General features: G+C 46.0%; 1 protein-coding gene across 7 annotated transcripts in view; it reads left to right on the top strand.

Moving 5' to 3' along the window:
* myrf (myelin regulatory factor) overlaps nt 1–25,510 on the top strand; it is a 162,942-nt gene that overhangs the window by 96,821 nt on the left and 40,611 nt on the right. For 3 of the 7 annotated variants that reach the window (XM_033039065.1, XM_033039066.1, XM_033039061.1), the window contains 8 exons: nt 294–564; nt 1,884–1,984; nt 4,696–4,819; nt 15,398–15,593; nt 17,151–17,227; nt 19,042–19,152; nt 19,952–20,042; nt 21,698–21,709. In XM_033039065.1, coding sequence (XP_032894956.1) covers nt 294–564; nt 1,884–1,984; nt 4,696–4,819; nt 15,398–15,593; nt 17,151–17,227; nt 19,042–19,152; nt 19,952–20,042; nt 21,698–21,709 — 983 coding nt within the window. The remainder of the gene's footprint in view (nt 1–293; nt 565–1,883; nt 1,985–4,695; nt 4,820–15,397; nt 15,594–17,150; nt 17,228–19,041; nt 19,153–19,951; nt 20,043–21,697; nt 21,710–25,510) is intronic. The other 4 variants (XM_033039062.1, XM_033039064.1, XM_033039063.1 and 1 more) reach the window with 4 other exon arrangements.

The following is a 25,510-nucleotide window of genomic DNA, read 5'->3' as shown; positions in this document are numbered from 1 at the left end:
CCCGGTGCTGTAAGGCAGCAACTCTACCACTGTGCCATCGTTTCATAAAAGGACACAAAGTGATGGAGTAACTCAGCGTGTCTGGCAGTCTCTGGAGAACATGGATAGGTGATGTTTTGGGTCGGGACCCTTCTTCAGATTGATTGTGGGGGGGTGGAAATCCGGGGGAGAGGAGAGAAGGAGCAAAGTGTGGCAGGGAAGGGAGTGGTGCTTGTGAAATGACACAAAGTATGAAGGGTAACTGCCCAACTCTCCCAGTCCATAATGCTTGAAAACGTGTTTATGTCTTCCAGCAGAGTCCCACCTTCTCCGCACCATGACACCTGAGCACCTGTGTCACATGGCTCCTCCATCTCGCCTGGACCATCCTGCCACCACCCACCTACAGCCACCACACCCCCACACACTGCCCAACCCCCACTACCCCACCATGCCGCGGGACATGTACATGAAGCCCGAGCCCATGATGACCCAGTATCCAGTGGCAGGAATGTCGCCAAATGAGCTCCATCAGGCCCAGCAGTCCCAGATGCTTCACCAGCTACTACAGCACCACGGTTCAGAGTAAGATGCAGAGACATTCATCTAACTGTGTGTGTGTGTGTGTGTGTGTGTGTGTGTACGTGTATGAGTGGTGTATGGGTGTGTGTCGGTATATGGGGGTGTGTGTCGGTGTCTGTGCGTATGTTTTAATGCCTGATTTGATCTGTTTATATGAATTCACAACACTCCAGAAGGGGCGGAAATCGCTTTTAAAACATGAGAGGGAAACAATGAGGCCTAACGTCTAAGACAGGGGTCGGCAACGTACGGCCCACGGAATCATCCAGCCCGCAAGCGTTTTTTTTTTTCAATTTGTTTTCGCGACCTGGGAACCGCAGCCAGTCACGGGGCACGCAGGCGACCTGGCACTACAGCCAGACCTGGGGCGAGCGAGTCGACCTGGGAACTACAGCCATTCCCGGGGCACGCAGGCGACCTGGCGCTACAGCAAGACATGCCAGCTGACCTGGGCGCTACAGCCAGTCCCGGGCGGTTTTGCTGCAACATGTTTCACAAAACATGGGGGGATTGTCCCCCACCTCTCAAAACATGGGGGGTCCCCCTCAGGATATCTGCCCATGCTCCAGACCTTTCTCACACAGTCCTCTCATCTGTGAAACGTTCTGCTCTTTAACCACACAAATGTTCACACTTTAGAGATGTTAATGCACAGTGGGACGTTATTGTCACATAATCATATAGTTAAACTCTTTGTTTTACACTTAATTCAATAACATCTTACTAATCACAAGCACACTCATACCTAAGTACAAGAGTGCAATGATTGTAGTGTAAGAAGAGTCATTATTGATTGAATTCTGGATTCATTGTTAATATCAGTGAATGAGTGCATGTGGCAGTGAGTGTGTGAGTGAATGGGTGAGTGTGTAAGTGTGTGAGTGAATGAGTGAGTAAGTGTGTGAATGACTAAATGAGTGTGTGAATGTGTGTCAGCGTATGTGATTGAGTCAATGATTGACTGGATGGGCGAATGTGTGTGTGTGTGTGTGTGTGTGTGTGTGTGTGTGTGTGTGTGTGTGTGTGTGTGTGTGTGTGTGTGTGTGTGTGTGTGTGTGTGTGTGTGTGTGTGTGTGTGTGTGTGTGTGCGCGTGTGTGTGTGTGTTACACGCTCCCAGTATGTGAACATTCCATTAGTGTCTTTGTCCCAACTGATTACAAACCCACCCCATCTGTGTTTAATTTGGTTTGAATGATTCCCAAGCTGAATTCATAAGGAAGGATGTTCAGATAAGAAGGTGTGAATGAAGATTGTCTTTAGAATAGCCTTCACCCCCAGCCCTGCTGCAGTCTGCCCTCTGTAATGCCTCATCTCATTGCAGGGGCATCCCTATGCATGCAGCCAAGAAGAGGAAACATTCGGACTCGCCGCCAAATACTTTAAACACTCAGATGTTGAATGGGATAATAAAACAGGAGCCAGGTACGAATGCATCTTTGATTTCATTACTTCTGACAACTTAAATGCTCTTTAGAGTGATAATCGCCTGATTGTTTCTCTCTCCAGGATAGTTAGGGGGAGATGTTTATTTTCCACTGACAGAGATATTCTTCTGTGATCCTCTCACCACCTAACCACCCACTGCTCACTGGGCTTTGTCCTACCCTCCCCTCATCCAGATTGCTCCCCCCACCAACCCCTCACTACCACAATCAGCCTGAAGAAGAATCCCAACCTGAAACATCACCTATCCATGTTGTCCAGAGGTGCTGCCTGATCCACTGAGTTACTCTAGCACTTTGTGCCATTTTTTATAAACCAGCATCTGCAGTTCCTTGTGTCTATTTATTTCGTGGTTGATAAATGTCCTGCAGCAGCAGCATCCGAGTGATCACCCCATTAGATATTTTCTAACCATCTGTCCCCTCTTTCTCTTCAACTTGTGGTGGCACAGTGGCTCAGCGATAGAGTTGCTGCCTTAGACCCAGAGACCCAGGTTTGATCCTGATAATGGGTGCTGTCTGTACAGAGTTTGTAGGTTCTTTCCGTGACCTGTGTAGGTTTTCTCCGGGTGCTCCGGTTTCCCCCAACACTCTAAAGACATACAGGTTTGGAGTTTAATTGGCTTTGGTAAAATTGTAAATTGTCCCTAGTGTGTTGGATAGTGTTAGTGTGTGAGGATCACTGGTCATTGCAGACTCGGTGGGTCGAAGGGCCTGTTTCCACGCCGTAACTCTAAACGAAACTAGACTAAAATTAAAACAAACTTGTTTTCTCGCTTCCCTGGCTCAGACAGATGATCTTCGACCTGAAACGTTAACTGATTTTCTCTCTCCACAGAGGCTGCCTGACCTGCTGAACTGACCAGCATTTTCTGTTTTTATTTCAGACGAGCAGTCGTAGGTTCAGACTGTGCAGAGTTAGTTGATCTTGGGGTAATTGTCCCTCACAGTTCTGCTTCACTTCCCCGTGGTTGGGAAGTGTTAGTAAGCTAGTTCCATCGTATCCAGTCACCCCTGCGACAAGACACAGGTGTTTGGATGTTGGATGTAGATTGGATCAGGCTTTTTCCTGAAGATTGGAACAGGCTTATCGTTAGATTTTAGTCATCAGCCTTTAGAGATGCAGCACAGAAAAAGGACCTTTGGCCCACTGATTCCGTGCTGACCAGCAATCCAGTACACTAGCATAATCCTACAAACTTCACAATTTACAATGTACAATATTTATTGAAGCCAATTAACCTACAAATCTGTACCTGAAATCAGAGCACCCAGAGAAAACCCATACGGTCCCAGGGGGAACGTACAAACTCCATACAAACAGCACCCCTAGTCGGGATCGAACCTGGGTCTCTGGCGCTGTGAGGCAGCAACTCAACCGCTAGGTTACTGTACCGCCCTTGACAACGTTATCATTGCTGACAATTGGATCTGGATATCTCTCTTGGCAGCTCTTGCATGTTTGAAACTCAAATACAGTAGATAGACCAATGGGGAAGATACAAAATGCAGAATACAATGCACGCATCAGTTCCAGAGACAAAGTCCAATGTCCGCAATGGGGTAGAGGTGAATCAGACAGTACCCTAGATTATGGAAGGAAGGTTCAGAAGCCTGATAACAGAACGGAAGAAGCTGTTCACGAGTCCGGTGGTTTCAAGGCAAATCTCTTTTGCCTACTTTCAAGTTTCGTTTACAAACATAAATTAATAAGTCTGGGTTTTTTCATTATAGTCAAAAATATTGAGGAGAGATTTGATAAACGTGCTTAAAATCTTGACAGCCTTATACAGAAGAAGTAGAAGTAAACTGTTAACAATATGGGCAGGGCCAGGAACCAGATGACACACATTTAAATTGACTGTCAGAAGATACAGAGTGATATGATGGAAGATCATTTTTAACTGGTGATTGGAGTAAACCCATTGCCTAAAGGTGTGGTGGATGGAGGTTAGTATGGCATTCAAAAGGGTATTGGATAAATATTTGAATATTTAACAAAGTATTAGTTCCTGGGGAGGATACAGGGTTGGAAAGATGGGACTGTTCTAAAAAAAAAACTTGCACAGGTACAATGCCAAAATGGTTTCCGCTGATCATAAAACTGATCATAAAATTGGGGCTAACATCATGGAATGATGTTAGTGCGGTTCCTGGAGGTTGCAGGTGGTTGCCGGAGGTTGCAGGTAGTGGAAGCAGGTAGGGAGACTGACAAAAACCGCATGGCAACCTTGGGTGGGGCACAAAGTCTCCAGAGGTTTCCGTTCAGGTTTCCTAAGTGGGACAGGGGCATAAAGAGTGCCAGAGACTTGGGTTTGATCCTGACTACGGGTGCTGTCTGTAAGGAGTAGTATGTTCTTTCTGTGACTGCCTGGGTTTTCTCCGGGTACTCCATTTTTCTCCCACACTCCATAAGCTTACAGGTTTGTAGGATAATTGGCTTTGGTAAAGATTGTAACCCTCAGTGGGTTGTGCCCACTTTTGTTCTCACTGACCATTGTTCACCCATTCGCACCAGTTCTAGGTTATCCCAATTTCTCATCCCTTCGCTCCACACTAGAGGCAATTTACAGAGGGCCAATTAACCTACAAACCCGCACGTCTTTGCCACTGTGATGCCCTGTGCTTCAGAGACCATTTTCATCCCGGCGTTGTTTGATACCCATCCCGTTTCTTCCCCTTGGCTTTCAGGGTTGATGCAAGACAACGACAGCCTAAATGGTTCCTACCTGGACCCTAACTACCAATGCATTAAATGGCAGCCACACCAGCAGAACAAATGGAGCGCTCTGTGTGACGTAAATTGCAAAGACTTGTGAGTATTGGCCAGTGTCGGATTTGTCATAGAGTCTATAGACTTTCGATGTTAGATTTTAGAGATACAGAGCAGAAACAGGCCCTTCGGCCCATCAAGTCCACGCCGACCAGCGATCCCCCCGATGCACTAGCACTATCCGACACACTGGAGACAGTTTACAATTTTATCAAACTCAATGAACTTACAAACCTGTACATCTTTGGAGTGTGGGAGGAAACCGGAGCTCCCGGAGAAAACTTACGCAATCACAGGGAGAATGTACAAACTCACAACAGACAGAACCCGTAGTCAGGATCGAACCTGGGTCTTTTGTGCTGTAAGGCAGCAACTCTATTGCTGCACCACTATGCCGCCCCTCAGTCAGACAGCACGTGAAAAGCCCCCTTAGTTCCACTCGTCCATGCTGACCAATATGTCCCATCTAAACGAGTTCCATTTGCCCATATTTGGCCCATATCCCTCCAAACCTTTCCAATTCATGCTGTCCTGGTATCTTTTAAATGCTGAGAGTTGGTCTATCTAGCTTCTTAAAAAGACCAAGCAGAGGTTCAAGCCTTGGCAGTGACGGATTTCAAACTCTCATCCCCACAGAGACGGCAACTTAAATACACCATCTTAGATACACCGCTTGTCCACACTACAGCCTGCTGTCATTTGTAACTGTACCATAATCGGAACAGTGGGGGAGTCCACAACATTGATGCACCAATACACCATTTAATGAATGAATGAATAAATGATTGGTACTTTATTGTCACATGTACCTAGGTACAGTGAAATTGCAGTACACAAGTATGCATAGAGTCGCCACATGTAGGGCAGCGATATAGTTACAAAAGTTTTCCTTGTAGTCCCGATGGTCCCTGTTTGTTCTTGACGTCCCCCCCCTCCCCCCAAGAGCAGATCCCTCATTCTCGACGCCCCTCCCCCCCCCCTTCCCCGCGCCAGCCAGGTCCCTCGTCGTTCTCGGCGGCCTGTCGCCAGCTGACCTCCGCACTCTCACAGCCCACCCTCAGCCGCACATCCCCAACTCTCACAAATATTGCCGCCTCTCTGTAAGAAAAACAAGTGTGAATTAAATATCAAGTATGATACTTTCCCAGACACAAGGTACTGCAGGTGCTAGTACTGGCATTGTAGCGGGTGGGGAGGGGGGGGGGATGCTGAAAAAGGGGAGAGGCCATTTTACAGCTTTTTTCTGCTCCCCTACAATCAGTCTGAAGAAGAGACCTGACCCGAAACGTCACCATTCCATGTCCTTCAGAGTTGCTGCCTGAGTTACTCCAGCACTTTGTGTCTTTTTGTGCATTAACCAACATCTGCATTGGATCGGCATTGGATTAGAATTTCAACCAATGAGAAGCTGCAGGATTCCTGGTATGGGGTTGGTTGGTTTAATATAAAAAACAGAAAGTGCTGGAGTAACTCAGTGAGTCGAGCAGCACCCCTGGAGAACATGGGTAGGTGGCGTTGCGGGTCGGGACCCTTCTTCAGACCTTTCCTCAGACTCTTCAAAAGAAGGGTCTCGACCCGATACATCGGCTATTCAAGGTGTACAAATGGAGCTCCAAGCTCCCCTCATCCTGAACTCTATGTGATCTGGTAGCCTTGAAGCTGACAATGAACGGAAAATAAGGTAATATGTTCCACAATCACTTAATATAATCAAAAAAGCAACACAATCTGATTAAGTTAGGAAGTTCGCTGAAAGTAAGCTGCAGATGCTTTAAAGGATGGAATGGAATTGGCAGTGAGCAGAGCACAAGGAGTGGCTTCACCCTGAACTCCTTAAATTCCTAAGGATTAGCTAAGGGACAGGGAAGGTGGGGGAAGGGGAGGAGGTGGTGCAGAATGAAACTCTTGCTGAATGCCCGGTCTCAGAACGAACAGTTGTAAAAATTCTGCAAGCAACATAATTCTGGCACTTCTCATAGCTTCTGAAAGATAACATTAATTGGTGTGATTGCTCTATCAGGTTTTATAAAAAGTGTTTAGGCAGAACTTATCCTGTTCCTCACAAACAATGCAGCTCCATAAACTGCTTTGACATTGCTTCTACATGTCACATCCAGCTCCAACATCTGTGAAAAAATGATATTCTAGCTCTTTTTTGAAGAGATTGAAAATCCAAATAAGTTGACGGGGAGGGTGGTACGGTGGCACAGCAGTAGAGTTGCTGCCTTACAGCGCCAGAGACCCGGGTTTGATTCTGACTACAGTCGGCGCTTGTGTGTATGGAGTTTAATATAGAAACATAGAAAATAGGTGCAGGAGGAGGCCATTCGGCCCTTCGAGCCAGCACTGCCATTCATTGCGATCATGGCTGATCGTCCCCAATCAATAACCCGTGCCTGTCTTCTCCCCATATCCCTTGATTCCACTAGCCCCTAGAGCTCCATCTAACTCTCTCTTAAATCCATCCAGTGATTTGACCTCCACTGCCCTCTGTGGCAGGTAATTCCACAAATTCACAACTCTCTGGTGAAAAAGTATTTTCTCACCTCAGTCTTAAATGGCCTCCCCTTTATTCTAAGACTGTGGCCCCTGGTTCTGCACTCGCCCAACATTGGGAACACTTTTCCTGCATCTAGCCTGTCCAGTCCTTTTATAGTTTTATAAGTTTGTATGTTCTTCCCCTGACCTGCGTGGGTTTTCTCCGGGAGCTCTAGTTCCCTTCTACACTCCTAAGACATACAAGTTTGTAGATCAATTGGCTTGGTAATATTGTAAATTGTCCTTAGTGTGTAGGATAGTGTTAAGCCCCTGTCCCACTTAGGAGACCTAAACGGCAACAGTCTGAAGAAGGGTTTCGGCCCGAAACGTCGCCTATTTCCTTCGCTCCATAGATGCTGCTGCACCCGCTGAGTTTCTCCAGCATTTTTGTGTACCTCTGGTGACCTTGCCCGCCACCCAAGGTTTCCATGAGGTCACCGGAGGTTTTGATCACTCTCCCTAATGGTCGAAAGTGGTTTCTGCATGGTCGAGGCTTCATCTAGGTTGTTGCTACTTTTTCATCATGATTAAAACCGGCCTCGACTAAAAATAGGTTGTCGTTTTAAAAATCGAGAATATTTTAGTCGCGGGTCTAGTCGAAGCCGGTTTTCTTCATAGTCAAGGAAAGTTTTCAACATATTCGTGGGAGGTGATAGGACCTTGATTTTTTTGGGTGGCGGGCAAGGTCACCAGAAGTTGCTGTTTAGGTCTCCTAAGTTGAACAGGGGCTATAGTGTGCGGGGATTGCTGACCGGTGCGGCCGAAGGGCCTGTTTCCACGCTGTATCTCTAATCTGAATTAAACTGAACTAAAGTAAACAATTGCAATTTAAGCCACTACCACCTATTTGTTAAAGGGGTGTTAGGAATAGATCAGGTTAATGCACAGAGTCTTTTGCCCGCAGTAGGGGAACCAGAGGACATAGGTTTAAAGTGAGGGGGGGGGGGGGGGGGGATATTTAATATGACTCCATGGGTGAGCTCTTGGGGTACTTTCAAATTGAACAAATCGGATGATTTATATTTCCTCCTGTCCACTTTTTTTAAACTTTTCAAGGCAAAAACTGACAAAACTGACAAAAATATAAAATAATTCCTTTGTTGTTATTGGGGCAAAACTCAGGGACTTCAGCTTCACTGCGGGAGGATCTTGAAGCATTTCATAAAGGAAGCAGCAACATCATCTCAAGGGAAAGTGTAGTTTTGGAGGTGGGGGAAGGGATCGGGTGCATTATAACCATCCATATCCCATGCAATACAAGATAAGGAGGAATAAAAAGAAGAAATTTGATAATTTATAGAGAAAATAAATGAAACGTGTGATGGAGCCTAACAGAGTAGTTTAGATAATATTACTAATGAAAACTCGAATTTGTTCATTACAAATTTTAATTGAACTACAGACCCACTTTCCATCTTTTCATCCTCTCCTCTTCCCATTGTAGCCATGGTTACAGCCATGTTTGCCCCCCAACCCTGTACTGAAATGTTCTTCATACATTATCCAACAACTTCAAGGCACGGAGAACTCAGCTGGTGGAGTTGCTGCCTCACAGCACCAGAGACCCGGGTTCGATCTTGACCTCGGTTGCTGTCTGTGTGGAGTTTGCACATTTTCCCTGGGACTGCATGGGTTTCCTCCAGATGCTCCGGTTTCCTCCCGCATCCCAAAGACGTGCAGGTTTGTAGGTTAATTGGTCTCTGTAAATTGCCACTAGAGTGTAGGGAGTGGATGAGAGTGGATAGCATAGAACTAGTGTGAACGGATGATTGTTGGTCGGTGTGGACTTGGTCGGCCAAAGTGTCTGTTTCCATGTTGTATTTTTCAATTATTCAAAATTTGTGACTGTTTGATGATCAAGTAGAATTCAGGTTACAGAGACAGTGTAACTTACGTCCACCTGCATATTAACTCATGCATACTGCATGTACTGTTCGTACAGGTATAAGAAAACAATGCAGTAGTGGGAGTTTCCACCAGTGGGAAAGTCTAGGGCCAGAAACCACAGACTCAGAATAAAAGGACGTACCTTTAGAATGGAGATGAGGAGGAATTTCTTTAACCGGAGGGTGGTGAATCTCTGGAACTCAATGCCTCAGATGGCAATGGAGGTCAAGTCATTGGGTATTTTTAAAGCGCAGATTGATACGTTCTTGATTTGTTAGGATGTCAAAGGTTACGTGGAGAAGGCAGGAGCATAGGGTTGGATAGACTGGATGTGGAGAGGATGTTTCCACTAGTGAGAGAGTCTAGGACCAGAGGTCATAGCCTCAGAATCAAAGGACTTTCCTTTAGGAAGATGAGGAATTTCTTCAGTCAGAGGCTTTTGAATCTGTGGAATTCATGCTGCAGAAGGCTGTGGAGGACAAGTCAATGGATATTTCTGAGGCAGAGATAGATAGATTCTTGATTAGTATGGGTGTTAGGGGTTACGGGGAGAAGGCAGGAGAATGGGGTTAGGAGGGAGAGATAGATCGGTCATGATTGTGCCACTTTGCTCCCTAAATGGCCTAATTCTGCCCTTATCACTTATGAACTTATGACTGATTGATTAAATGTAGAACCAATTGAATTTGACTGACCTGGACAACTGATATAGTTAAGCTTGGAGAACATGCCCTGCAGCCCTCTGTCCACGCCTATGAACCCGCACGTCTTTGGGATGTGGGGGGAAACCTGGAGGAAACCCACGTGGTTACGGGGAGAATGTGCAAACTCCACACTGGCAGCACCCGAGGTCCGGATCGAACCCAGTTCACTGGCGCTGTGAGGCAGCGGATCTACCAGCTGTGCCACTGGGCTCCCTAACTGCAACATCAACTCAAGATAATCTAATCGTGCTCAGGCCAAGATGAATTTTAAGAAGATTCTTAGCCGAATGGTTGAAAACTGCAATCAGTATTCAACCAAATTGGTGTAAGAGGAAGAGAAATGAGCAATAGTGTTTCCTCAGGAGCATTCTCAGAGTGAATGGAATGGATCCGGGATGAGATGTGGGTGAACGCAAATTCCTGGGCGTGTGTCAGGGCTGAGTGTGGCCCCCTGTTTGATGATTTGGCCGTCTTTTTTTGGATTGGAATCCTATCTTCCACTAACTGACACAAAGCACATGCTCGGAGCTGTCTGCAGCTGACATGTGTTTAAATGTGAGTTAAAACATTCCCGCCGGAGTTGGGATTTCTTGCCTAATGTGCAGAATATTGAATTTGGTTTCCTAGCAACTGCTCACGACCCTGCCTCAATGACATTCCTTGCATTTCTGTGGGTGCACTAGCACTTTCAGCGGGGCTGCCAAATATCTGTGGGCTATTACTAAACTGACCATCCTTTGCCCCTTCACTCTTTTGTCCCTCCTCTGAGTTAAGCAATCTCCCCTCGCCTCTCTCCCTCGCCCCACTCACCCACCTGCCACTGAGAGGACCCTCAACATCTCAGCATTAAGTTCCATGCTATTATTCACACCTGCGTGTCGCCCCTTGTACAACACTTGTGTTTGATCCACACCCATTGTGAGATGGGTTTATGCACTCATTATGCTGGCCAGTTACAGAATTGTTACTGAATGTACATTCAGATTGCTTATTAATAATTGGCTGCATTAGGGTGCTGTCCAAATGTCACCTATCCCTTTTCTCCAGAGATGCTGTCTGACCCACTGAGTTACTCCAACTTTGTGTGTCTATGGCTATTTGATATGAAGGATCCTTCACTGAAAATGATGACATTTTTAAATGTCGATTTTGTAAAATGACTGTATTAAGAAGGAACTGCAGATGCCGGTTTAAACCAAAGATAGAGACAAAGTGTGGGAGTCAGTGGGTTAGGCAGCATTTCTGGAGAAGATGGCTAGGTGACGTTTCGGGTCAGGACCATTTTTCAGATGCAAAATGACAAATTTAGTTTAGAAATTAAGCATGAAAGTGGGCCCTTCGGCCCTCCGAGTCCATGCTGACCATCGATCACCTGTTCATACTAGCTCTGTGTTTTCCCACTCTCTCATCCATTCCCTACACACTAGTGGCAATTTACAGAGGCCAATTAACCTGCAAACCCACACGTCTTTGGGATGTGGGAGGAAACTGGAGCACCTGGAGGAATTCCACACAGTCACAGGGAGAACGTGCAAACTCCAATCACAGACAGCACCCAAGGCCAGGATCGAACCCGAGTCTCTGGCACTGCGAGGCAGCAGCACTCCCAGCAGCTCTACCAGTAGTGCTCCCAGCAGCGCCATTGTGCCGCTCTTGAACCACGTCAATGGAAATGAATGTTCCTGTGATTTGACGTTATATTCAAGCACTAACATCAGTACAGAATACCACAATGGTACCTTGGGTGATGTAAAAGACATTATGCTGTCAGTTTGCAGCTGTTTATTGTGGGACTGTGCAGGGGCAATCTGAAAGCCTTTCCAATTTTCTGTAACCCATATATCACTGGATGTCACCCTCAGACTGCTCTTGAAGTGCAAAACATCTGCCAGTAAAACTGGATATCTTTATACTGCAATCTTTACTTAAAGGCTGAGCCTTGGTGATCTACAAAGCTCATCTCGGACATAAGATCCTCATGTTCCACAAGAGAAAGGAAACTAGATCCTGACTACTTATTCACTTCGACTCAGAAATATCAAGCTGGTTTACAAAGGTCAACCCTCCACCTCTTTCAACGTTGGCATGCACTCCTGTGGTAAATCCAGCACTATTTGTGCTTTGCTACCAATGCTTTTTGGTATCGAAGATTTTGAACAGAGAATGCTAAATAAAGATCTAGGACCTTTAAAGGGCATAGATACACCACCAAGATTCTTGGATATACGACACGTTAAGTGGCGGCGCGGCTCTGGCTGCAGTGGCTCTCCGGCAGTCCTGTTTGTTTTGTGTTTTTTGGGTTGTTTATTTTCGTTTTGGTTAGTCTAGTTTTGGTTTTTAGTTTCTGTTTGGGGGGGGGGGTTGAAACGGGGCTTGCTGTCTCTCCCTGCGGGGGAATGCGACTTTTATGTCGTATTCCCCTTCTCTGCCTCCGTCTGCGCTGAGGCCTAATGGCGGAGCTGGCGACCTCGAGGCTCAGGAGGCAGAGCCCGCCAGGACTTGCACTGAGCTCGCTCCCGTGAGGACGGCCCGGCTCGGGGCTGGAATAGGGCTTCCGTGAGGGGCTGTGACGCTACCGTGAGGACGGCCGGCCCGAGGAAGGAACGGTGCTCCCGTCGGAGTGGCCGAGCTCGGGGAGGTACGGCGTTCCCAGCCCGAGGGAGGAGCGGCGCCCGGTCGGGGCGGCCCAGCCCGAGGGAGGAGCGGCGCCCAGTCGGGGCGGCCCAGCCCGAGGGAGGAGCGGCGCCCAGTCGGGGCGGCCCAGCCCGAGGGAGGAGCGGCGCCCGGTCGGGGCGGTCCAGCCCGAGGGAGGAGCGGCGCCCAGTCGGGGCGGCCCAGCCCGAGGGAGGAGCGGCGCCCAGTCGGGGCGGCCCAGCCCGAGGGAGGAGCGGCGCCCAGTCGGGGCGGCCCAGCCCGAGGGAGGAGCGGCGCCCAGTCGGGGCGGCCCAGCCCGAGGCTGGGACGGTAACGGCACTCACGTGAGGGCGATCCGGCTCGGGGCTGGAACGATGCTCCGGTGGCTTGCACGGTGTTCTGGCGGCGGTGGCCTGAGTCCGGGTTTCGGCCGCGGGCCAGCGGCTGCGTCAGCAGGACTGGTGAGCGGCAGCTTCGACCACCACGGGCCGCGGTGTTTGAGTCGCGGGACAGGTTTTAACATCGCCCGGGGGGTATCGCCTCAGCGCAGAAGGAGAAGAGGAGGGAAGAGACTGGAGACCTAAGACTTTTGCCTCCATCACAGTGAGGAGATGTTGGGTGGACTCACTGTGGTGGATGTTAATATGTGTTTATTGTTGTTTTTTATTATATTGTATTGTATGTATGACTGCTTCAATTTCGTTCAGACTTCGGTCTGAATGACAATAAAAGGCTATCTATCTATCTAAAAGAAAAAGAGGCAAGAATGATGGTGCTAGTGATGGGCGATTTTTCAGGCGACTTGCTTCCTTCACCAACCCGTTATGCAAGCGGGGAACCGGGCAAGCGGGGGGAGCACTGTCTGAGTGAAATTCACACGGTGCAAAGCCAAGGTGATACAGACACACACCAGGAAGGTGTAATTAAGCACAGTGTACAGTAAGTCCTTTAAAAGAAGGGGGGAGAAGGAGGGAGATGGGGGGAGACGGAGTGGAGACAACCTTTAAGAAGCCAGAGATACACGGCTGTGAAGCTCAGCAGACATTTAACATTACCGGTCGGTTATCCTTGGTTCTGAAAACTACTGCTTACGTTTTTTTTTCCGAATGAGCCAATGAAATTCACCGGTCAGCACCGGCTACAACCTATGAGAACCTACAACCTCCTGGCAACCCACTAGGACCTCCTGGCGACCCACCTACGGCTCGCTACTCTCCATGGCGGCTTCATTCTGGTCGCTGCTAATTTTTCAACATGTTGAAAAATTTGCGTTGACCATAATGAGGCCGTGACTAGTTCCAAAAATGCGGGAACTCCTCACGACCATGAAGGCGACTCCCCGGCAACCACCCACGAACATTTGGCGACCATGTGGCGACTGCAGAGTCTCCTGCAGAGTCTCCTGCAGTCGCCTAAAAAGTCGCCTAAGTGGGACAGGCCCATAAAAAAACAAAAATAATTTAAAGTCTTTTCTTCCACACTCTTTTCATGCAGTGGGGAACTCTACAACCTGCCGCCTGGCTGTACATCTAGTTTTGCAGTTCAGCTTTTTGTTGTAGAAACTGGTGGATTGTTGTTTAAACTGAAATGAGAACTCACTTAGTGATTCGCACCGTGCCTCAAGTTTAGTTTAGTTTAGTTTAGAAACACGGTGCAAAAGCAGACCCTTTGGCCCACCGAGTCCAGAGACCAGTGATCACATTAGCACTATCAACACTACACTATCCTTACAAACTTTACCGAAGCCAATGGATGTACAAACCTGCACGTCTTTGGAGTGTGGAAGGAAACTGGAGCATCCGGGGAAAACTCATGCGGTCACAGGGAAAACGTACAAACTCCAAACACACAGCACCCATAGTCAGGATCGAACCCGGGTCTCTGGAGCTGTAAGGCAGCAACTCTACTGCTGCACCACTGTGCCGCTAAGTTGTTGAGAGACATGATCTAAGCTGCTATTCGCAAAGAAGGGAGAGTTACTCACAATGTCCGTGTTGAACATGATGCTAGTTTAAACTAATCCCCTCTGCCATCATGTATACCTCCAATCCCTACCTATCCATGTGTCAATCTAAAAAACCCTTAAATGCTACTATCGTATCTTCCCCCACCACCACCCAGAATAAACCAAAGACAAGTATACAAGAGGTAGCAGCAGCTCTACCAGAAGATACACGCAAAGTGCTGGAGTAACTCAGCAGATCAGGCAGCATCTTTGGAGAAAAAGGATGGGTAACGTTTCAGGTCGGGATCCTTCTTCAGACATCTCCTTCAAGATTCTGGGCTGAATCAGAGATAATACTACAATAGAAAGAGACAAGAATGCTAGTGAGAACTGAAGAAGGGTCCTGACATCACCCATCTTTTTTCTCCAGTGATGCTGCCTGACCCACTGACTTACTCCAGCACTTTGTGTCCATCTTCAGTATGAATCAGCATCTGCAGTTCCTTTCTACACAGCAGCTCTACCAGGTTGAGCTTAAAACGCCAATTCTGTCTTGTTTGCCATCCGCCCTGTATCGATTTCCACACCTGATGTTTTGAATGAGACATACCAATGGGCAACTGAACCATCCTACCAACAAGTAGAGAGCAGTCCTGAGCTACCCTCGGACTATCTTTGATCGGACTTTGCTGGACTTTATCATGTTAAACGTTATTCCCTTTCTCCTGTATCTGTACACTGTGCATGGCTCAACTGTAATCATGTATTGTCTTTCCACTGGTTGGTTAGCACTCAACAAAAGCTTTTCACTGTACTCCAGAGTAATTGTTCATTTTTTAAATGAATGGAAATCCTTAATGATGAAATACCTGATAGTAGTGTTTCTCCTGAATGTTCTCCTTCCTTTCACAGACCTAATCCAAGCTATAGAGTGGACGCTGACAAAGGCTTTAACTTCTCTGTCCCTGACGATGCCTTTGTTTGCCAGAAGAAGAACCACTTCCAGGTCACGGTGTACGTCGGCATGATGGGTGACCCCAAATATGTGAAGACATCTGAGGGGCTCAAACCAATCGATTTCTTCTTCTTAAAATTGCACGGAGTAAAGGTGAGCGGTATTCAATGGATGAATCTTCTCCCATCTGCCAATGTGCGGCAGCAAAGTTAGCTGACATGTATCTGTTTCTACGCACAAATCTACTTCTTTGGGACGTGGGAAGAAAAACACACGGTCACAGGGAGAATGGGTAATCTCCACATAGACGGCAACCGAGGTCAGGATTGAACCCAGGTATCTGGTGCTGTGCGGCAGCAGCTTTACCAGCTGCACCACTCTGCTGCCCTACTAGAACCTTGCTTCCCAAAATCAAGCCAAGAGACCCAACCATATGAGTTCAGGACAGAAATCAAAAAGTTTTAACTTGTCAGGCTGAGAATGGGGATGAGGCTGGATGAGCTTTTTTTTTATCAATAAAGATTTAGTGAATTTAGGTTTAGGTTTAATATTGTCACATTTATTGAGTGAAACGCTTTGTTTTGTATGCTATCCAAACAAATCAGATATACCGTACAGAGATACAATCAGTTCACACTCAAATACAATAGGTAGAGCAAAGGGGGATGTACAGAGTGCAGAATATAGTTCACAGCAATGTAGTGCTTAGTAGTGCATTCATTTTGTGGACAAAGTCAAAGACCTCAATGGGTAGCAGTGAATTAAACAACACTCTAGCTCATGCAAGGACCATTGACAAGCCTGATAACACAGTGGAAGAGTACATACCACTGGAAATAAATGGGGCTACTGTGGACAGGGTGAGCAGCTTCAAATACCTGGGAGTCCACATCACAGAGGATCTGACATGGACAACACACACTGCCGCACTGGTGAGTAAGGCAAGGCAGCGCCTTTACCACCTCAGGCAGCTGAGGAAATTCAGAGTCTCTCTGAGGGTCCTTTAGTCCTTCTACTCTGGGTAGAAAACATCTTGTCCGGTAACATCACGATCTGGTTTGGGAACAGCTCTGCCCATGACAGGAAGGTTCTGCAGAGAGTAGTGCGTTCGGCCGAACGCACTATGGGAACTATACTCACCCCCCTGCAGGACCTATACACCGGGAGGTTCAGGTCCAGAGCCAGCAAGATAATGAAGGACCCCTACCACCCCAGCAACGGACTGTTCCAGCTGCTACGGTCAGGCAAGCGCCTCCGCTGTCACGCTGCGAAAACAGAGAGGATGAGACGGGGTTTCTTCCCCCAGGCCATCAGGACTGTAAACTCTTATCTCACCAGGGACTAATTTACTGTTGTGTGGTGTGTCTTTTTAATTTTCTAAAATGTAAATACTAGTTCTGTTATGTTATGTTTTGTTGTTTTTGCACAATCCGCAGCCATTGCAACTTTCATTTCACTGCACATCTTGTATGTGTATGTGACATATAAAGTTGACTTGACTTGACTTGTTCCTGAGTCTGTTGGCGCGCGCTTTCAAGCTTCTGTACCTTCTGCCAGACCGGAGGAGGGAGAACATGGAATGACCGGGGTGGGACAAGTCTTTGCTCATGTTAGCTGCTTTTCTGAGGCAGCGTGAGTGGAACAGAGAAATGAATACGAGTGGGGAATGTGCTGTGTTTTACTGATCCTTTGATATTTGTTGCTTGATAGTTGGAGACAATAAACCAGAGCATCAACATTGAGCAGTCACAGTCAGACCGCAGCAAGCGACCCTTCAATCCCGTCACGTAAGTACATCGTGCACAGGTATACTGTGTGTTTAGTTTAGTTTGGTTTAGAGATACAGCATGGGAACAGGCCCTTTGGCCCACCAGGTCTGCACTGACCAGCAATCACCCCATACAACCTCGGCCAATTTACAGAAGCCAATTAACCCCCAAACCTGCACGTCTTTGCGATGTCAGAGGAAACCGGAGTACCAGGAGAAAACACATGCGGGCACAGGGTGAACGTACAAACTCCATATAGAGCACCCCAGCACTCGAGAGTGGCTCAGGATGTCAGCATGGCCCAGTCAACAGCACCAACAGAATGGATGGGCTGAGCTACCAGGAGAAGTCGGGTGGGACAGGACTTTATTCCTTGGAGCGCAGGAAGCTGAGGGGCGATCTTATAGAGTTGTATAAAGACAAGAATAATAATGAGGTGCATTAAAAAGGTTCAGAGATGCAAACGAATCAAGAATCGGAGGACATAGGTTTAAGGTGAAAGGGGAAAATATATAATAGGAACCTGAGGGGTAACTATTTTACACCAATGGTAATATGTGTATGGAACGAGCTGCTGGAGGAGGTAGTAGAGGCAGGATCTAACATAAAGTTTAAGAGACATTTGGACAGGTAGGATAGGTTTAGAGGGTTATGGGCCAAGCACGGGCAGGTGGGACCAATGTAGATGGGGCATGTTGGTCGGTGTCGGCAAATTGGTCTGAAGAGCCTGTTTCCATGCTCTATGACTCTATGTGTGTGTTTTCAAACTTCTATACCTCTTGTCTGATGGGAGAGTGCAGACAAGGGAGTTCTTCTTCCTCGTGTCCGGCCATCTTCTATATCAAGTCTTTCCGGTTGGTCAGTGACGGTTGACGGTCGGTGGTTGCAGAATTGGCTACTTCAGTCAGTCACTGGGGTACAGTTTCGGTCGTCAGCATTGCCCGGGATGCGCCACATAGAGGCTTCTGCTTGCATCCCAGAAGAGGGAGTGACCAGGGTGAGACTTGTCCTTGATTATACTGGATGCGCTCCCTCTCCAAATCCCTTCAACCCTGCACTTCCGTCTACCCTTTGCAAAATCTACTTCTTAACAAGATATTTGAGCTCTCTCCACTAATCCATACTCAAGAGTAATTGGTCATTGTTTATTCAGTCATATTGCTTGGAAAGTACAATTTACAATGGAAACCTTAACGATTAAATACCTAATAGTACATGGATAGGATAGGTTTATAGAGTTATAGGGCAGGCATGGGCTGGTGGGTCTACGGTAGATGGGGCATTTTGGTAGACATGGGCAAGTTGGGTGGTAGAGACTGATTGTACGATGTATGACTCTATGACTCTAAACGATATTTTAAAAATTGAGATTATGGGATAAATGTACATATCACTTTCCTCGACGGAGATGCGACTTAACATCGTGGAGCTGGCGGTCCCTTTGCTTCAGGGGGATTGACTTCGGGAGCCCCAACTGCAGGAGCTTCGATTGCCCGACTGCGGAAGGTACGACTGCCCCGATCTAGGGAGAAAAGGAGGGAGAAGATAATACGTTATTGTCTTCCATCACAGTGCGCTGTGCTGGATGTTAATGTTTATGTTGTTGTATGTCTTGTTGCGTTTTTGGTATGACGAAGGCAAATCAAATTCTTTGTATGTTTTTACATACTTGACTAATAAATTAATTACAATTACAATTAAATATAACTATAGATATTGTAAGATACTGAATGAGAGACAGGGTTTGTACAAAGGTGAGAATATATAGTGTAATAGGTACTGGAGGATTTTCTTTGATTGAGGATGTTGATAAATGTCTTTGGTTCCAGCAGGATTAACATCCCTTCTGATCAGGTCACAAAAGTCACTGTTGGAAGGTTACATTTCAGTGAAACAACAGCTAACAACATGAGAAAGAAGGGGAAACCCAATCCTGACCAAAGGTATGAATTATTAATGGTCCCTATTGTACTGTGAAAAAGAAAATGGCTGCTGGTCTTTTACCGATCCCATTTAGTTCTGACTCAGGTTTTTGGATTATCGCTCAATGTATCACAATTCTACAAGGAAAACAACATCTGGATTCCTATACATATTGGATCTCCCAGTTGCTAACTATTTTGACTCCCCTTCCCATTCCCATACAGACCCTTCTGTCCTGGGCCTCCTCCATTGCCAGAGTGAGGCCACACCAAACAGGAGGAACAGGACTTCATATTCCACTTGGGTAGCTTACAAACCAATAGTATGAACATTGAGTGGGTAGGAAGGAACTGTAGATGCTGGTTTATTCTGAAGATAGACACAAAATGCTGGAGTAAGCTGACTAAGCGGGTCAGGCAGCATCTCTGGAGAAAAAGGTGACATTTCAGATCTGAACCCTTCTATAAACCGAAGAAGGGTTCCGACCCGAAACACCATCTATTCCTTTTTCCAGGGATGTTGCCTGACCCGCGGAGTTCCTCCAGCATTTTGCGTCTATCTTTTATGTGTTGTATATTTGATTATAATTATTTTATTTGTTGGTCTTTTCTTCTTCCCTTTTATCTGCAATTGTCTCTTTTTTTGCATCACTTTTTCTCTCTCTCTTCTTTGGCTCATCGCACTCACCTCCACCTCTTCATTTCTAAATATATCTCATCCCATCTCCACTTTATCTCGTGACCAAACTGATCTGCCTATGCCTCTGCCACTCTACTTTCCCTCTCTCCCTCTCCCTGGGCTCTCCCCTTTTCCTCACAGGTACTTCATGCTGGTGGTCACTCTTCAAGTTCAGACCCAGAATCAGAATCACCTTGTGGCTGCTCAAATCTCTGAAAGAATTATTGTCCGGGTAAGACTAATTCTGACTTGTGCATCTATGGGAAATTTAATCTGATCTTGGGTTGTGAACTTCATTGAATTTTGCATGTCAAATGGTCCTATACTATAGCTGTCTTTGTAACATCAAATATCTTTCTTATTTTGTCACTGTTTCACAAAGTATTATGTAATTGGCCACATGAGTGGATGTGGAGAGGGTGTTCCCAGTAGTGGGATAGTCTAGGACCATAGGGCACATCCTCAGAATGAAAGGATGTACCTTTAGATAGAAGATGAGGAACATTTCTTTAGCCAGAAGGTGGTGAATCTGTGGAATTCATTGCCACAGACGGCGGTGGAGGCCAAGTCATTTTTAAAGTAGGGATTGATAGGTTCTTGACTAGTAAGGGCATTAAATGTTGATGGGCCGAATGGCCTAATTCTGTTTCTATATCTTATGGTCTTACGGTCTAGCAATTCACTGCTTGTGCCTTATTATCACTAATTTCCAAAGCTGTTACTCAATAACCTGCGAATAGGTTTGAATTAATGTCTACCTCACCTGAGCATGTTTATTCGAGTGTAGGATTTTACCAGCAAGTTGTACAGGTATTTAGGATGCAGGCAACGGGATCAATAGGAATTAGTGGGATATCATCACTTTGTAAATATATTCATTTGAGCTTCCACAGAGAGCAATGCAAAGGTGCTAGATAGTTGCCTCTTTCGGCTGATTCCAAGGTATTACCAACGCTGGCAGTTTATCCGACTCTCTATTTTTGTGACTCAGGACATGGTCTAAGGGACTGTCAATTCCAAAAGTCAATGCTCGCCCAGCCATTTTCTCAGAGGATTCATTGCGTATTAGTTGGTTGCAAGAACATTGCGGCTAAGGCCCAAGGTGGGACTAGTGTAGATGGGGCATCTTGGTCGGCATGGGCAAGTTGGGCTGAAGGGCATGTTTCCATGCTGTATGACTCCAACAGGGAATTAGCAACAATTAATGATTTACTGTTCCAGTTGGTTACTGGCAAGGGGTTGGTAGTAATATTGCATTATTACTACCTGTTATTAATGTTTAGTTTAGTTTATTGTCACGTGTACCGAGGTACAGTGAAAAGCTTTTTTGTTGCGTACTATCCAGTCAGCGGAAAGACTACATACAATTACAACCAAACCGTCCACATTGTACAGCTACAGGATAAAGGGAATAACGTCTAGTGCAAGATAAAGTCCGATCAAAGATAGTCTGTGTCCAATGAACTAGATGGTAATTCAGGACTGCTCCTTAGTTGGTGATAGGATGGTTCAGTATTAATAAGTCAATGGATATTTTTAAGTCAGATATTGATAGATTCTTGATTAGTACGGGTGTCAGGAGTTATGGGGATATGGCAGGAGAATGGGGTTGAGAGGCAAAGATAGATCAGCCATGATTGAATGCTGGAGTAAACTCAATGGGCTAAATGACCTAATTCTGTTCCTATAACTTGTGAATTTATGAATAAGTGTTTAATAAATGTTTCATTCCTGTAATATAATTAAAATAGCAATGAATGGAGCTATTGACATTTGGTAGAAAGTACTGTAGTAGCAGTTTCTGGTATGAGGTTTTTATTGACTGTGTGTTGAGACTATTCACTAATGTCCTTGGCTGTCTCTGATTCCTCTATTCTTCATTCACAGAACACGGCACAGGTGAGACTTTTTAATGCTTAGGAGACTATTTCAGAGCCTAGGTACAGTGGAGCCCTTTATTATCAGTAACTAAAGAGAACTGTACAGGAAGGAGGTAAGTTTAAGAACTGAGGGACAAAAATCTTGCTCAACAGGTACGAAGAGCAGGCAAATTTCCATGGGTCTGTCAGGGAACGGCTAAATAGATTTATTGGACAATAGAGTGCTTTGCCCCAAGGAGGCTTTCCAAACAGTTGAAAACAAAAATGACCTGTTCAATGATTCCGTAACACTATTGGTGTAATGTCCTAGAGAAATGAATGTCATGGACTATAGAGGAATGATAATAAACTGGCTCCACTGTATCGGTGAACATTGTACTGAAGGCATTTTGTTCAACGTTGCTAAGCAAGCCTCAGGGCTAACATGACCACCCTCTCCATCTTGGTAGCATATTGCTTACATATTTTCTTGAAGATAAAAAAAACTATAGTAAGGCCACACACAAACTGGAGGAACAGCACTTCATGTACCCCTTGACTAGTGTGCAACCTAACAATAGACAATAAACAATAGACAATAGGTGCAGGAGTAGGCGATTCGGCCCTTTGAGCCAGCACCGCCATTCAATGTGATCATGGCTGATCATCCTCAATCAGTACCCCGTTCCTGCCTTCTCCCCATATCCCCTGACTCCGCTATCTTTAAGAGCCCTATCTAGCCATCTCTTGAAAGTATCCAGAGAACCGGCCTCAACCCCCCTCTGAGGCAGAGAATTCCACAGACGAACAACTCTCTGTTAGAAAAAGTGTTTCCTCGTCTCCGTTCAAAATGGCTTACCCATTATTCTTAAACTGTGCACCCTGGTTCTTGACTCCCCCAACATCGGGAACATGTTTCTTGCCTCTAAACCCTTAACAATCTTACATGTTTCAATAAGATCCCCTACCAGTATGAACATTGAATTATCTTATTTTAATGAACACCCCCCCCCCCACCCTTATTTCTCCCCTTCTCCTCCCTGGGCCTCACCTTGGTATGCGTCTATTTCTCCCATTATCCCGTCTCCCTTCTCCTCCCCCCACCGTCCCCTTCCAACTATACCCCTTATCCCTTCCTTGAGCTTCTCATCTCACTCTTCCTCTCTCCTTATCTTACATCTTTTTCATTCATCACTTTTGGCCACCCATCTCCCAATCCAACATCCCCTCACTGCCCTGTATCCACCTATCACTTGCCTGGCTTTGTCCCATCTCCATTTCTTTTCCAGCTTTCTCCCTCCTGCAATAGTTAATCTGAAGAAGGGTTCCGACCCAAAACGTCGCCTGTCCATGTCCTCCTCAGTTGCTGCCTGACACACTGAGTTACTGCAGCACTTTGTGTTTAAAAAAAAGATATTTGTTTATATATATAAAAATATATATGCTTCATATAATCTCACATCTCCCTGGCATCTAGTATTCTGTGTAAATCTGGTAATGCCAAGTGGAAGTATCACTTCAGATTAGGGTGAGTTAACTTTAAAGTTGGCACTTGCCTTTCAGAAACAAAGAGTGCACATTCCCAGCCAGTTGTTTTCCTTTATTCACAGCAGAAATATAAAGTTTAATTAAATTTTGAATACATTTTAATTAAATGTTATTACATTTTAAGCCTAACAGTATGAACATTGAATTCCCTAATTTTAAGTCACACCCCTTCTCCCTCCCTCTCTCGCACCCTCCTTCCTCTCTCCACCCACAGTCACAACCAATACAACCCACACATTTTCCAATTTTTAAGAGAACTTCAAACAGCACAGCACAGGAACAGGCCCTTTGGCCCATACTGTCTGTGCGAACATGATGCCAAGTTAAACTAATCTCCCCTGCCTGCATGTGATCCATATCCCTCCATTTCCTGCATATCCACGTGCCTATCCAAAAGCCTCTTAAACGCCACTATTGTATCTGCCTCCACCATTACCCCAGGCTGCATCTTTCAGTCACCCACCATCCTCTGTGTATAAATATTTGCCCCGCGCATCTCCTTTAACCTTTGCTCCTCTCGCCTTAAACCTGTGCCCTCTAATCTTTTCACTGGAGAGGTAGAGATTTCCTTCCATTCTTTACACACTCGGATATAAAGATACATCTCCAGTTCATCTGTTATCATTGCAACCTTATCTTGGACAAGGTAATTTAACATCATGTTCAGCACAGACATTGCGGGCTGAAGGGCCTGTTCTTGTGCTGCACTGTTCCATGTTCTCTGTGACCGATTATTGGGGGCAAACACAGCACTATTTTATTGTGATGGCTTCAGGATTAAAATGTGAGATGTGAGTACGACAACGCTGCCTCCAGTTGCTGCGTAGGATGCACTTGCTCACACATATGTCTCCCCCTGTTTAGACATAAAGGAACAGATGCTGTAATTAACCTTTTTTTTTTACTGAGTGTGATCAGAGACATGAAGAAATCAATGTAGTTCCTATGTAACTGTGTGTAGTCAAAGACTATTGGCGCATACACAAAGCAAACGCAGACAATTAGCCCCGATCTTAGAGCAGCATGGTGGCGCAGTGGTAGAGTTGCTGCCTCACAGCATCAAAGACCTGGGTTTGATCCCGACTACGGGTGCTGTCTGTGTGGAGTTCGTACGTTCTCCCTGTGACTGCATGTGTGTTCTCTCGATGCTTCTGTTTCCTCCCACATTCCAAAGACGTAAAGGTTTGTAGGTATTGGATTCTGTAAATGTTCCCTAATGTGTAGAATGGAACGAGTGTATGGGCGATCGCAGGTCGGCATGGACTCGGTGGGCAGAAGGGCCTGTTTCTGTGCTGTATCTATAAAACTAAACTAAACTAAAACATCTCTCCATCAATGCACTTATTAATTGCAAAAAACACCAAACTGGTTGTTAGAATTTGATGAGATTGATAGAATTTGTTTGCTCAACGAGTTACAGCAACAATGGACAGATAAGCCAGCTGCAAATGCATTTGACCATGAGACCATAAGACATGTGAGCAGAATTAGGCCATTCAGCCCATCAAGTCTGCTGCACCATTTATTCATGGCTGATCTATCTTTCCCTCTCAACCCCATTCTCCTGCCTTCTCCCCATAACTTTTGTCCCCCTTATTAATCAAGAACCTATCAATCTCCACTTTAATAATACCCAATGTCATGGCTTCCACCACTATCTATGGCAACAAATTTCCACGGATTCACCTCCCTCTGACTAAATAAATTCCTCCCCATTAGGCTGCGGATGTTCATATAGGAAGAGAGGACAGGACCAGGTGATGTGTGATGACTCCCAAAGTTGATTTGGCTCTAACTATCCAAGCTCATACCAAGATGTCACTGACCAGCACTGGCACCATCCTACACACTAGGAACAGTTTACAATTCTTACCAAAGCCAATTAACCTACAAACCTGTACATCTTTGGAGTGTTGGAGGAAACCAGAGCACCCGATGAAAACACACAGGGAGATGCTGCCTGTCCAGCTGAGTTGCTCCAGCATTTTGTGTCTACCTTCTATAGATCCAATTGATGGTGGAGAGGTCAGTATTTAAGTGGATTGGTTGAATGGTGTTATGGGCTTTGTGGTTCCCTTGTGGCAGGTTTCCTTGTGTTATATCCAAATGCAGCAAGAGGGGTAATCTACCCCCTTGTTGTTGGGAGAGGAATAGAGCAAATGTGGCAGAGAAGGGAAAGGAGGTGGAGAGGTTTCAGTTCCAGGGAGAATTAGATGTTTCAAGTAGGGAGCTTCATAAGTGGGAACTGATTCTAGCGTGCTGTTGCCAATGGAATGAGGGCCTGCACTGTACA

Source organism: Amblyraja radiata, chromosome 20 (assembly GCF_010909765.2).
Source record: "Amblyraja radiata isolate CabotCenter1 chromosome 20, sAmbRad1.1.pri, whole genome shotgun sequence".
NCBI classification, from domain to species: Eukaryota; Metazoa; Chordata; class Chondrichthyes; order Rajiformes; family Rajidae; genus Amblyraja; species Amblyraja radiata.
Note: the sequence above shows the minus strand (reverse complement) of the source record. Positions and strands in the feature narration are given on the sequence as shown.